We start from the raw sequence: 15,269 nt of genomic DNA on the forward strand, positions 1-15,269 counted from the left end.
AACATTGATTTGAATTATAAAATTAGAATCAAGCTAGATGTTTTATTCCCAGTAGGAATAAGGAAAGTGTTACTTTCTGTATTTGATTTGTCCATAGATATGGTTTGATGTATGTATAATAATTTAAAAATAAAGAAAATTATTGTGACAATGACTGTTGACATTTACCTCTCACCCCTTCTCCTGATTCCTCTCTCATTTTTTCTTTCCTGCTAAACGAGTGGAGGACAGAGGAGGAGAACAAAGGACAATTTTTGTCCTCGGAGGACAAAATTGTCCTCGGAGGAGAGGTTTTGTCCTCGGAGGACAAAATTGTCCTCGGAGGAGAAAAATTTAAGTAAAAATGAACTTACATGTGTTGATTTGACGAAATGAAATAATCGGATATGCTTCTCTCAGCTCAGTTAGCTCCTCGACTCGGTTCAGGTATCATCTCAGCTCAGGTAGCTCCTCGTTCCAGCTTAGCTCCTCGGCTATGCTTTTCTCGATGCAGGTATGTTTCCCTCACGAGAGCACAACTGTTTATGAGACCGCAAACCGAGTTGTGAGGTGCTGTGAAAAACAATGAAATATTTAATAACTGTAACCAAATATATATAAGTAGAGTGCTATAAAGTACAATAAATTATCACTAGAGTGTGCTTTTCATAATAATAATAAGCTAGAGCAAGGTAATCTGTTAGTAGTGATCTTGTCTTTGCTGATACAACATCAAGCTACTGTACTGAGATGGATAATGTGTTTGGTGCGGCATCAGTGGAGTCTGAGTTAAAGTCTTCAGATTTGTGCGTTCAATTCATTATAGATAGACATTTTAATCAATTAAGTGAATACCATTCTGTTCCTTTAGAAAAAATGAGATATCAATATAAATTAAGTGAACTCTTGGACACGCACCTAGATATATTGCAGCGATTAGCAGAAAAAGGATGGACAAATCTACAATATTTAACTTTTGTGAGAGATTATGAAAAATTAGGTTCTTGCTTCAGTGATGGATATGATCATATTCTTGTTTGTGATTTATATGGTACATCATATGATAAATTCTGGGGGAATGGCGATATCCCAGGCTCATGGAAATGTGAGTGTGCAATCCTTAAACAGTCTATCAATAGAATTAAGAAGGTTATAATAGAAAACAATGCTCATTTAACAGAAGAACAATTAAATCAACTTATCTGGAATTTTTTACGAGATTCTGCAGATGAGACAGGCTTAGAACAGGATTGACAAAGAAAGATCAAAACATATAAGTGTATGTGTGCAATATTGTAAATAAATGAAATGCATCAACTTTGCTACTGGTTGGTTAAATATTAAAATGCGTTATCTCATTGATGATAGAAAACACTGACAAGATAAGATTCATGTTTGAAAAATGAGGTCCTCTTACTTCCATGTTGAAGGATCTAACATTGATTTGAATTATAAAATTAGAATCAAGCTAGATGTTTTATTCCCAGTAGGAATAAGGAAAGTGTTACTTTCTGTATTTGATTTGTCCATAGATATGGTTTGATGTATGTATAATAATTTAAAAATAAAGAAAATTATTGTGACAATGACTGTTGACATTTACCTCTCACCCCTTCTCCTGATTCCTCTCTCATTTTTTCTTTCCTGCTAAACGAGTGGAGGACAGAGGAGGAGAACAAAGGACAATTTTTTGTCCTCGGAGGACAAAATTGTCCTCGGAGGAGAGGTTTTGTCCTCGGAGGAGAAAAATTTAAGTAAAAATGAACTTACATGTGTTGATTTGACGAAATGAAATAATCGGATATGCTTCTCTCAGCTCAGTTAGCTCCTCGTCTCAGCTCAGGTAGCTCCTCGTTCCAGCTTAGCTCCTCGGCTATGCTTTTCTCGATGCAGGTATGTTTCCCTCACGAGAGCACAACTGCTTATGAGACTGCAAACCGAGTTGTGTGGTGAGAAAGTGCTGTGAAAAACAATGAAATATTTAATAACTGTAACCAAATATATATATTATAAATCAATTTAGTGTTATTTCACAAAAATATGAGAATGTTACAAATTTTACTTACAATCAATAATGTTAGCGTTGAGCTCGTGCTAAACCTCTGTGGAGTACACAGTCCTCGCCAATTGTGATACGCCTCCTATGTGTTTCTCTCCGCTAGTACGTGTAGACAAGTGCACTCAATCACTCTCCACCATGCAAGTTGCATTGAGCGAAAAGAAATGAAAATGTGTTTTTATAGCTTGTTGTACGCACGCACGCACAAGCACAAGCTGACATCAGTCGGTCACTCACTCAGTCAAGGCCGGGCAACGCTCGACCTTCACAAGGCCGACCGCCTTTCTTGTTGTGAAGCTCGGGGGGCGTTGCCCTCACACATCTGGTTCGGCTCGCGTTCATATCTGTATGGGCAGAACACTTCCTCCTTTCAAATTGTATTTGCCTTTTCAGATTTGAAAAATTCATTTCAAATAGCTGATCTGAATAGGTGAATTCGTGTTGAAATTGAAGTGAACATAATATTTGGACGATTTGTGACAAAATCAGGAAATTGAAGAAGTTTTGGGCAATAGCCTGTTTTTTCTTTTCTAACTATTGTATTGTTCGCTCTATCTAATAAATAAATAAAGCTGGTGAGAGAATGCTTTATTCGTGTAGATTACAATATATACTGGTTTTTTACAATACAGCAAATTATAAATGAATTTACATAATATAGACTGAGAAAATATTTTTTGAAGTGCATATGATATGAAAAAAGCAGTTGTCAATAGCTGTAGCTAATATTGTTATGCATTAACATGAATTTGGAAAAAATATTTGAAAACATCCTTGCAACTAACTCTAGAACGAGAAACTTAAAGAGTAATAGGGTTTTAGCACATCTACAAAAGAGTTTCTTATCTATACTAGTCTGGGATTGATTCACTTTAATCTGTCAGTATAAGTTGAATTGGGTTCTTATATCTTAGAGATTCATGATGTTGAAGCTGTCTGAAGTAAGATGTGACTGAGAGGATAATTGGTGCATATCTTCCAAGGTTGTCTCTCACTACACTTGCATATGAGAGAGTTTCTTGTTGTGTTTTACCAGTACATGGAATCTCAAAGTGAGTATTATTATTTCTTGCTTTCATATTACAGAATCAAACAGTGATTCAACAAGTTAATATGCAAGTAATAACTATTAACTGAATCAGTAATTTCCAACTCTTGTAATGTGAACAGATCTATTAGTATAATTTATCAAATAGTTTCATCAAATAACTAACCTTTGATTTGCTGTGTCCTCCTCCTCCTCCTCCTCCTCCTCCTCCTCCTCCTCTCCTCCTCCTCCTCCTCCTCCTCCTCCTCCTTATCCTCCACTCTAACTCTGCTTCTCATGTTATCATGATGAAAAAAACTCAGTTTTAGATCTTCAGTTGAGTGGATTTTGGAGCATAGGCTGTGAGTAATAGACTAGTAATATTTGTAATTACACAGAAAAGTTTTCTGTCTATTTGTTATGCATCATGTTTCTGTAATCTTTCAGATAATATACTTGCATATTCAAGGTTGAATTTATGCACTGAGTCAACATAAATGTATAGTTTTCCTAATATTTCTGATAAAGGAAGAAGCAAAATCATTCAAGATTCGGTAATCCGCAGGTTTTGCATTGAAATTTTCCTATAGGTTATATGTCATTCAACTAATATTATTTGTTAGCTGAGTGAAAACGACAAGTGTAGAATAAATAACAGTTAAAACAAGGAGAGACTGGTGTTCTGTTTTTTCAGTATACACTGAATTCAAACGCAGCAGCTTATAGAGTGACAAGTCAACTGAGTTTATCATCTTAGAGGTAAGCAATAACAGTGCATGTAACAAGTTTTTTGGAGGAGTTATATCAAAAACTGAAAGCTACTAAAGTTTGAGATTCTGATAATCCAAAGTTCCTCTTCCATAATGTAAGCGTGAGAGCAGTGGAATGTGGAATTAACCTCGTGAAAAACACAGTAGGCGTTGATATGGATTTGCAACAATGATTCTAACCCGTGTCAGCAACAAGCAAAGTATCGCTTAGTTCAAATTCAATTTTAGAAAATAAAGTTGCTGTTTGTTTGTCAAAACTATATGCTTTTGTTTTCATGAGGTGTAAGTTCAAAGTGTTAGCAATGCTATTTTCTAAATAAGTCACTTGACTATTACATCAGTATCTCTTTCCTCATGCATGAATCTTTTCACCCAGCTTGATTCTAATTTTATAAATCTATTCTTCTCAAAGTCTTTCTTGAGAAACTATGCAATATCACACTTTCCTCCAAAATGAAGAAATTATCCAACACTGTGAGTGAGAATATTGCACAACAGCTGAAGCCAATGAAATTATAGTGTTTTTTCACTCTAACTTTGTGGGTTGAGAGTAGTGAGATGAAAAAAGCTATTCATACTTATCTGGAGAACTGTAATCTAATTCATGTTGAAAGTGTACATCTAACTAGACATAGAACTAACTCATAACTAACCAAATCTCTAGACGTATTTATTGTTTAACAAAGGATGCTAACAACAAAAAATTCATACCAAAAAGATTGCTTGAATCTTACTTTCATCATATTGTAATCTTAATTTTCCAGCATTGCGGTGTTATTACAGTATTCCATAAAAGTTTTTCCTTGCTTGTGACAGAAACTCAATTGATAGAGAATCTATGTTCCTTATAGCATTTGAGACAAATTATTCCTCTTGATAGACAAATCTCCCAAGTGTAAGGGATTGTGATCACAAGTCACTATGATCGAAGAGAGTTTCTCTCTCAAATTTGTATTTTCAAATTCTGCTAGTTGCTGTTCCCCGAATGTCTCTGTGGCTTTCAAAAAACTAGTTGTAGCTTATATGCATCTCACCTGGAATCAAATAATCGCTTTGCTTCTCTCAACAATAGCCACTTGTGCAACTTAATCTGAATCATAACGTTCAATTGACTTGGAAGTAGTATCTTTTGGCTTCGAGAGTGTAAGGGATTGTGATCACAAGTCAAATACACTCAAGTTTCTCTCTCAAATTTGTATTTCTTTTTCAAATTCTGCTAGTTGCTGTTCCCCAAATGTCTCTGTGGCTTTCAAAAAACTAGTTGTAGCTTATATGCATCTTGCCTGAAATCAAATAATCGCTTTGCTTCTCTCAACAATAGCCACTTGTGCTTTCAACAACTTAATCTGAATCACGACGTTCATTTGACTTGGAAGGGATACATCAAGGTTGTCTTTACATGTGTCTTACACTTATCTAAATACCTACTTGCATAATTACTCAAATATAACTATAATCAATAGCTTTCATTTTTCCTTTGATAGAAAAAAGTTCTGTCTAAATCTACTTCCATAATATTACTACCAGTCTTAATTTGTTACTCAAATAATCTACTTGCTTTTCATTTTTAACAATCACCTTCAAGTACTTTCTCAAACTGTGTTATCTCTAATTCTGCCTTATCTCTAAATAAGTAGTCATTCACTGTCATATCAAAATAAAAAATTTAAATATTATTCTTTTCTCCTCATGCTCACTCTCCATGAATGGAGAGTTTGATGTCCCTCTAGAATATTATGATTGATATGTGATTTTCAATCATTTGTATTTTCTCTACATTTAACAATATACAGATTTTATTTGAACTTTTACATTTCTCCTATTTGATTGAACATCTCTTGAGATGAAAATCTTTCTTGTTACTGCATCTCATGTGTATCAACAGAACCGCTGATTTTTTGTTTCACTTCAATGTAATTATGCACTTTGCTTAAGTACTATCATTAAAATTTCATCTATATTGCTATCTGCAAATATGGGTATCTGCTTTCTACAATCATACTGCTGCTTTATTTATTTAGCTACATCTTTACATCAGTGCAACTTCATCTAATTTTGCTTCAACTCTGATGCTCAATTTTGGTGATGCAGAAAATTGTGAAGCTTCTTATGACTAGTCCTTTAAAAACTTTACCACAAATAATAACAGTAAGATGTTTGGCTTGGCTTGGTTTCCAAGCCAATTTGCATAGAGTGAGATTTCAGAATCATTCTTTTCTGTCAGTGTTACTTGAATTGTTTTGAGATTTCCACTTGCCATTGCTGCAATGACAAGTCCATAGAGAGGAATAACGATTCAGTTAAAATCTGTCAGTTAGATACATGCCTCAGTTCTGTTATTTCCTTAAGAAAAACCTGACACTGGAAGTTTCATTTCTCCATACAAATGGTGTTGTGAGAAAGAAGTGAGAAAGTAGGCTTGCTAACTGAATCACTCTTCACTGTCAGTATTACTTGAGTTGTTTTAGATTTCCACTAAGCATTGCTGCAATGACAAGTCCATAGAGAGGAATAACGATTCAGTTAAAATCTGTCAGTTAGATGCATGCATCAGTTCTGTTATTTCCTTAAGAAAAAACCTGTCACTGGAAGTTTCATTTCACCATGCAAATAGTGTGTGTAGGACGCGAGATACGCCCCCTCAGACACAACTGTTACAGCTAAGTGCACATTCCTACCTTATTGAGATACGCCCCCTCAGAGACAACTGTTACAGCTAAGTGCACATTCCTACCTTATCAATTATAGTTCATAGCTTGATCTAGGTCATGCAGTGTTTTAGCTTTGCAAAATTCAAAAAATTAACTCGCCTCTTGATGTCAATTTCATTCAATGAATTTGATTCTATTGTAAAAAATATTAAATTTTCAACAGGATTCCAAGGCGATGATGTTGATCTAGCGTTAACAAAAACAGAAAATGTACATTTTCCAATTTTATCTGAGATTTTCGAACTGCTCGATATACTAGATACAGGCCATCTACATTATTGTAGTGCAAATGATTTCTCAACTATTGTTACAAATTCCGATGAACTTTGGAAATGCTTGTATGACATTGCAGATAAAAAATGTAGATCAACATGCAGATCAACTTAGATCATTGACCTCTCTCTGTTAAGATATGTCACTAATAGAGCTTGAGTATGTTCCCCAAGTGATATAGGTCTGAGGATATCTATACCTATTTTTGGATATGCTTGTTCATTCTAAATTTACTATAGATATTCTCGGAGAAACACTTTACAAAAAAATAACGCCCGCAGGTTTGTACACCACATAGAAAATTTCAATATAAATTTGTGAAATTTTTCTTAACTGTCGGGCGGAAAGCAAACCAATTGTATTAATTTGCAATCAATTTAATTTTACAGTACAAGTTATTGGATGTAGTAATATGCATTCACTCAGTATAAAGATGTAGAAATATGGATTCACTTTAACTGGCAGTATGGGAAGGCGGGATTAAAAAGGAACTCACTTACTTGTCTGATTTCTCTTTCACATGGCTTTCGTAATAGCAAAAAGGAATTTAGAAATATGGTGCGAGTAAGTGAGAATAGGAGATAACGCATGGGGCCATCTGTTTTTTCCACCTAGTAGTTTGCACAATCTACAAGTAATGCTTATGCGAGAGACAGAGAAACGATGGGTGTATCACTCTCTCTCTTGTACCCTCCGAATTATTCAATTTGCAATCACTTTAATTTTACAGTATTATAAGTGTAATAGAGTGGAAATCCTATTGATGAAATGTGATGGTGATTTTAACAATGGCTGATGCCTCAGCATTTTAGCGCCTGGCATTAGCAACAGCGCAAGACAGTGTCTCTGTCTAACTCAAGTAGAATTAGTACTCTCTTTCTCTCTCTTGACAGTGGCATGATTTTTATTCTAGTGGGAAAACTTTTCCCAGGCTAGAGAAATATTAGCTCATTGCTAATAGAATTTAAAAAAACGGCGCAGTAGCTGAGGGACAGTGTTAGCGAGCGTATCCAGCCTGGACGGGTTCCACTGGACTATCCGTACAGCATAATGGTGTTTTCAGTTCTTTTTCTATTGATGGCGATTGGTGAGTGAAAAACTCGAACATTTTCCTATTATCGAATTCAGTCCAAAATTAGTTGTTTTTAACTGCAGGCAGACTAGGGCGGGCTCCCTTTGGTTTTGTTTAACAAGTAACAAGCATTTTAAATAATTATTCTGATAGCTTCTAATGGAAAGAGAAAGAGAGTAAATGACCTGTGGATATTGTTATCCTGATTAGATTATAGCACAATTTTTAAATTTTTATCAATTTATTCAATTTTAGATTTTTTTCTTTGACTTTTGACAATTTAATTTCGATTTTAAATTGAATCTATACTGGAGAGTTTATGTGCTATCTGTTTAGGTTATTGAACAATTTCAATTTTGTAATCATTAATTCGATTCTAGTTTTTGTCTTTGAGTTTGTTAATTTAATTTCTAACTTCATTTGAATCCTTATTGGAGAATTTATAATTTGAATCTTTTATTGTGTAATTTTAGTTTATTTTCGATTTTAGTTTTTGTCTTTGATTTGGTTAATTTAATTTCTAACTTCATTTGAATCCTTATTGGAGAACTTATAATTTGAATCTTTTATTGTGTAATTTTAGTTTATTTCCTTTTTTATATTCCCTGAAGTTAGTAGGGTAATTTTGTCGATTCTGGGACAATGATTGACAGCTCATAGTTCTGTTCTTTAATCCGAGTAACCAATTATTATTGAATGAGAATACGGTGTTAGTTATAGATTTTGATATCCATTGAAGTTAGTAGAATAATTTTGTCGATTCTGGGACAATGATTGACAGCTTATAGTTCTGTTCTTTAATCCGAGTAACCAACTATTATTGAATGAGAATATGGTTTTAGTTATAGATTTTTGATATTCATTGAAGTTGGTAGAATAGTCTTGTAGATTCTGGGACAAGTATTGACCACTGATAGAATTGTTCTCTTATTTTAATCAACCAAATCTTGTGAATGAAAATATTGTGCTCATTATAGATTTCTGATATTCATCAAGATTAGTAGTATAAATTTTGGAGTTTCAGAACCTGTAGTAATTATATTCTGTTGAGATAGTTTTATTCTTGCAGTTAGCTAATAAGAGAATTTGGCAAGGCCACCCTTGTGCCCCGAAGGAGAAGGGCGTAGAATATAAGCATTTGTCGGACATCTTTGTTTTTCTGCCGCACCACCCCAACCCCTAGTTCGGTTACATAATTTGGTGTCAGGTGTGGGGTGGCTGCAACAATGGCAACGAATCCGCCAGGAACGCCAACAAACTTGGCAGATGGTCAACTATTTGTAACAGAGCCCCTGAATCAACCACAACTTGGAATCCGCATTGGTCGCAGCCTCAATGTATCAAGGGCTGGCAACACTGTTGTGAGAGTGATGAACTTGACAGCTGCTCCCATTCAGATAGATAAACAGCAACATTTGGGGAGAGTAGATTTCCTAGAAATGGAGGATGATCAAGTGGAACCATTCCAAGTACATGCCATCAGCTCCCTAGAAACTAGTGGCAAACTGCAAGAGACCCTTGTTGAAAAGACCAAGCACCTACCAAGAGGAGAAGCAGAACAGATTCAGGTAGTGCTGGAAAAGTATCAACACCTATTTGGAGAGCCAGGTAGAGATGGTTGTCAGGTGAATGTTCAACACCGCATCCCTACAGCTGACTCAGCACCTATAGCCAAACGACCATATCGAGTGCCCTATCATCTCCGTCCTGTTGTAGAAGAGCATCTGGCAGACATGCTTGACAAAGGGATCATCTCTCCATCAACCAGCCCGTGGTCGGCACCAGTGGTGCTTGTGAAGAAGAAAACAACGGATGGCAGTGCAAAGTGGCGATTTTGCACTGACTTCCGAGCGCTGAATGAGATAACAAAAGCAGATGCTTACCCTCTTCCATTAATCAATGAAACCTTGGAGAATTTGGGGAGGTGCAAGTACTTCTCCACTATTGACTTACACAGCGGCTATCATCAAATTCCGATTGCACCAGAAGATCGTGAGAAGACTGGGTTCACCACCATTGGTGGACATTTCCAATATGAGAGGATGGCCTTTGGCCTAACTGGAGCGCCTGCAACATTTCAAAGAATGATGGACCAGTTGCTAGCAAAGATCAAGGGATCAGAATGTCTAGTCTTCTTGGATGATGTGGTGATCTTCAGTGACACAATCACCCAACATGCTGAAAGACTGGAGAATGTCTTTGCAATTCTACAAAAAGCCAACCTGAAGGTGAACATTGAGAAGTGTCATTTTGCTCAACCAGAAGTAAACTACTTGGGACATGTGGTGACCTCTGATGGTGTCAAACCTGACCCAGGGAAAATCGAGGCGGTGAAGAAATTTCCAACCCCAAAGAATGTCCGAGAGGTGCGGGGATTCCTGGGCCTTGCAGGCTATTACCGCCGATTTGTCCCCAGTTTTGCCGAGTTAGTTAAACCACTTACTTCTCTCACCAAGTCAGATGTGAAATATCATTGGGATACCGAGCAGGAAAAGGCGTTTCAGCAGCTCAAGGATATAATGTGCTCAGACATGGTGTTGGTATACCCAGATTTCAGCCAACCATTCTTACTAGCCACAGATGCATCTGGCACAGCTATTGGAGCTGTTCTTTCTCAAGTGACAGATAAGGGAGAACAGCCGGTAGCCTATGCTAGCCGGCAACTGAATGCAGCTGAAAGAAATTATTCAGTGACAGAACGTGAACTACTGGCAGTGGTGTGGGCTACTCAGCAGTTCCGCTGCTATTTGTTGGGTCGGACATTCACCTTGATAACCGATCATGCAGCACTCCGCTGGATGCTTAGCTTGAAGGATCCATCATCAAGACTCACCTGATGGGCCTTACGACTGGCCGAATATGATTATACGGTGTTACACAAACCTGGAAAGCACCACTCAAATGCAGATGCCTTAAGTAGGAGAATCATGACTACTGTTGTGACACAAGGACTGGATGAGGAGTTAGTACAGACCCAGCAGCAGAGTGATGACTGGTGCACAGAGTTGGTAAAGACTCAAAAGGGGACTACTGAGGATGGTATTATTTGGTGGACAAATGGTGATCCTGATAAATCTTCCTGGAGATTGGCCATACCAAGATCCCTCAGGAAGCAAGTGTTGGAGATCAACCATGATGCCCCATGGGCAGGTCATCCTGGGGTGGAACGCACATTGGCGCGAGTCAGGCAGCGATGCTATTGGCAAGGAATGGCCAATGAGGTGAAGGCTTACGTGAATAGTTGCCACTCTTGTGCCTTGCGAAAAACCCCAAACTCACTGGCAGCACCATTGGTCAAAGCCTACAAGCCAACCAGACCTATGGAAATGATCAGCCTAGATATTGTTGGCCCATTACCCACTAGTACTTCTGGGAATAGATACTTTCTCAGCTTTATTGACCATTTCACCAGATATGCTGAGGGTATTCCTTTGCCAAATCAGACTGCAGAAACTGTGGCTAGGGCATTCGTAAGAGTCATTATCACCCGACATGGAGTACCAGATCGATTGTTGACTGACCAGGGCAGAAACTTCTTATCAGAACTATTGACATCCACATGTAAGCTTCTAGGGATCAATAAACTGCGCACCACTGCATATCATCCCCAAGCAAATGGGCGCCTAGAAAGACTTCATCGAACCTTGAATGATAGTATTGCACACTTTGTGCAGAAAGATGGGACCGACTGGGACCAGTGGATCCCATATGCCCTCATGGCTTATCGAAGTGTGGCTCATGCATCAACAGGTTATTCACCACATTACATGCAACATGGTAGAGAAATGATTTTACCAGGGGAATTCCTCATTCCAAATGATCTAAAGGGGCTCCCTGTGGAAGAGCATGTAAAACAGTTGAAGCACCGGCTACAAGAAGCATTTAGTGAAGCCTTCAGAAACTCCAGCAAATCTGCTGAGAGGAGACTACAGACAACTAACAAAGACAGAAAACTTAGAAATTTTCGGGAGGGAGAAATGGTCTACTTACATGACCCAGCACTAAGACCAGGAGATGCAAAGAAATGGCATCATCCTTGGGGAGGTCCCTACCAAATAAAGAAGAAAATCTCTGACGTGAACTACATGTTGAACCTGCCAGATGGTCGGCAAGTGATAGTTCACATCAATCGGATGAAGCCCTGCCTGGAGGGGAAAGCTACTGGGAGAGAGGTGGAGCAAGAAGATCAAATTCAACCAGAAGAAGAATTGACAACTTCCCCAGTACCTCAACCAGAAGACTCTAATGAGGAAGATTATCCACTGCTAGTAGATTCGGAGGAAGAGACAGACAATGAGGAAGATCCAAGACCACAGCCAGAGGAGGTTGAGGGAGAAAATAATGCTGACCCAGAAGAAGAAGAAATCTTTGATCTACCCAGCCCAGATGTACCAGTAGATGACCCAAATGATGTCACCTATGAACCAGAAGAAGTAGAAGAAGAAAGGGTGACCCAACGATCACCCTATCCATTGAGGAACAGAGTACCCTCCCTAACTTAACTGCCTAAGGAACCAGCAAGCCACTTCTGAACTGAGTAGGGGGTGCTTGTTGGGGATGTGGGCAGAGAAGTGTTGGGAATATTGTAGAAGAAACCCAGACTGTAATAGCTTGATTGGACAAGAAACTGAAGATAGAAAGTAAAAAGTGAGTAAGTACAGAAGAATAACTGAGAACCTAGGAGTAATGATAGTTTTATTTTTACAGGACAACCAACCCTATCTGATCATAAGTCCAAGGACTTAGGGGTGTGGTTCGTGCGACAGGGGAGTGTGCTGTTGACTGGAGACCGTTGGCGAATAATAGTATCAATTAATGCAACCGAGATTTGTCAAGGAATAGGGGAGCTGAGAGCCCAGGTGGAGGCTGCTCAGGCTACATGGATGAAGGCAAGTGTCAGAGTACCAGAGTTAGAAGTGTATAAGGAGTTTTTGAATCGCCTGATTAATTCAGGGCTTCAACTGGAAGAGGCTGGGCAAGCCTTGAAGGACTTATTACCATCAGGACGACCCCGTCGAGGCCTGATGAACCTGGGAGGAAAAGTAATGAGAATGCTGTTTGGAACAGCTGAGCAGGAGGATGTGGAGCACCTCGAGAGAACCATAGAGCATCTGAAGGGACAAACCGCAGAGATTGTCCACCTTCAGCATGAACACGTAACTGTAACCCGACAGCTGAGCCGACGAACGCAGGCAAATACCGTACTGATCCGACAACTTGCGGCAAGATTCAGCGAGGAAGCAGAAGCAATTGGTGCATGGGCAAACCAGGTGAATCAGAAAATCTCAAAAGATGACACACTTTTACAGATTACAGTAAACATCACAACTAAGTTACAGGACTTAGAGCTGGCGGTCATGACTGGGTTATTAGAATTAAGAAATTTGTTGTTAGCCATAGAAAATGTATCTAGGAATAAGTTTAGCGTAGGCTTAATCACTCCTTATGAGTTAGGGAAACTTCTTGTCAAAGTCCAAACTAGTCTGCCAAGGGGGTTAGGGCTGTTAGAGGGGCCGGACCAGTCTTATCACTACTACCGGCTAGCTCAGACTCGGGCAATCTCAGTGGATGGCATCATCAAGATCCTGGTAGACTTACCACTGACGGAAGCAGGAAGGCGATTTGAGTTGTTTCAGGCCCATTCCATCCCGGTTGCGGATCAGACCAACCGCCTGGCAACCCATGTGCATCTACACCAGCATCACCTCCTCATCAGTGAGGATCGGCAACGATATGCAGAACCAACCCAAGAGCTGCTTGCCCAATGTTTACCTGGCGAGGTAATCATCTGCCCAGCTCAGTTGCCTGTGTTCAAGAGTCACCAGTTATCCTGTCTGAGTGCGCTGTTCCTGGAGGATTCAGCCACAGCCCTACAACTTTGCCCTAGAACTGCATTACTGGGCCAACCCCCTGATACCTGGATCTGGGATGGACCCAGAAACATGTGGATCTACAGCGTGGCCACCTCTGAGCGATTGGTGTCCCACTGCTGGCAAGGAGACAAGACCACCGTCACCCAAGTTGACATCACTGGCCTTGGTGAGGTCAAAGCAACAGCTGGCTGTACCCTCTCCACCAACCTCTATGACCTGCTACCAACTACTAGAGCTGGAGGGGATTTGGAGCTGCCCAAGCGAGTATTGACCATGGCAGCACCTCTGCCCATGGTGCTCCAACTTCCAAGGAACACCCAGGGGCCACCAGAGCTGCAGAAGTTGATGAGCGACATAAAGCAGGAGGGACCCTATTGGAGGGGAACCTCAGGCCTACCCGAGACCACCCTGGACAACATCCACCAGAGATTGGCAGATCTTGACCTTGAGGCAGAGGCTGAGCACACCACCATCATCTTGCTGGCATTTGGTGGAGGCCTCTTGGCGGTCACCACCTGTGCAATCCTGCTGTACTGGAGGGGATCTCTACAGTTGCCATGGAGAAGCCACAAGGTCGTGACTACTCCAACCCCAGGACCATCATCAGCAGCAGAAGACCAACCAGCAGCAGAGTGCATCGAGATGAATCCTGTGCCAGTGACGGAGCAAGGCTCCAGTGCTTGTGAAAGTGACGGAGCAAAGCTCCCCAAGTGAAACCCACCCTCTTATTTGAAGGGGAGGGTAGTGTAATAGAGTGGAAATCCTATTGATGAAATGTGATGGTGATTTTAACAATGGCTGATGCCTCAGCATTTTAGCGCCTGGCATTAGCAACAGCGCAAGACAGTGTCTCTGTCTAACTCAAGTAGAATTAGTACTCTCTTTCTCTCTCTTGACAGTGGCATGATTTTTATTCTAGTGGGAAAACTTTTCCCAGGCTAGAGAAATATTAGCTCATTGCTAATAGAATTTAAAAAAACGGCGCAGTAGCCGAGGGACAGTGTTAGCGAGCGTATCCAGCCTGGACGGGTTCCACTGGACTATCCGTACAGCATAATGGTGTTTTCAGTTCTTTTTCTATTGATGGCGATTGGTGAGTGAAAAACTCGAACATTTTCCTATTATCGAATTCAGTCCAAAATTAGTTGTTTTTAACTGCAGGCAGACTAGGGCGGGCTCCCTTTGGTTTTGTTTAACAAGTAACAAGCATTTTAAATAATTATTCTGATAGCTTCTAATGGAAAGAGAAAGAGAGTAAATGACCTGTGGATATTGTTATCCTGATTAGATTATAGCACGATTTTTAAATTTTTATTAATTTATTCAATTTTAGATTTTTTTCTTTGACTTTTGACAATTTAATTTCGATTTTAAATTGAATCTATACTGGAGAGTTTATGTGCTATCTGTTTAGGCTATTGAACAATTTTAATTTTGTAATCATTAATTCGATTCTAGTTTTTGTCTTTGAGTTTGTTAATTTAATTTCTAACTTCATTTGAATC

General features: G+C 39.2%; 1 protein-coding gene across 1 annotated transcript; it reads left to right on the forward strand.

The window, feature by feature from the left end:
• The first annotated feature begins 7,812 nt into the window (after positions 1 to 7,812).
• Positions 7,813 to 15,269, forward strand: LOC120354909. The gene is made up of 2 exons (XM_039443014.1): positions 7,813 to 7,906; positions 12,599 to 15,269. Exons 1-2 carry the CDS (start codon positions 7,870 to 7,872, stop codon positions 14,476 to 14,478), a joined length of 1,917 nt encoding a protein of 638 aa, XP_039298948.1. The 5' UTR covers positions 7,813 to 7,869; the 3' UTR covers positions 14,479 to 15,269.

Source organism: Nilaparvata lugens, chromosome X, assembly GCF_014356525.2.
Source record: "Nilaparvata lugens isolate BPH chromosome X, ASM1435652v1, whole genome shotgun sequence".
NCBI classification, from domain to species: Eukaryota; Metazoa; Arthropoda; class Insecta; order Hemiptera; family Delphacidae; genus Nilaparvata; species Nilaparvata lugens.

Coding starts and splice junctions, on each gene's coding strand:
- LOC120354909 (XM_039443014.1), top strand. CDS start 7,870: ATGGTGTTTTCAGTTCTTTTTCTATTGATGGCGATTG. Junction 7,907..12,598: donor TTTTCTATTGATGGCGATTG/GTGAGTGAAAAA, acceptor TTATTTTTACAG/GACAACCAACCCTATCTGAT.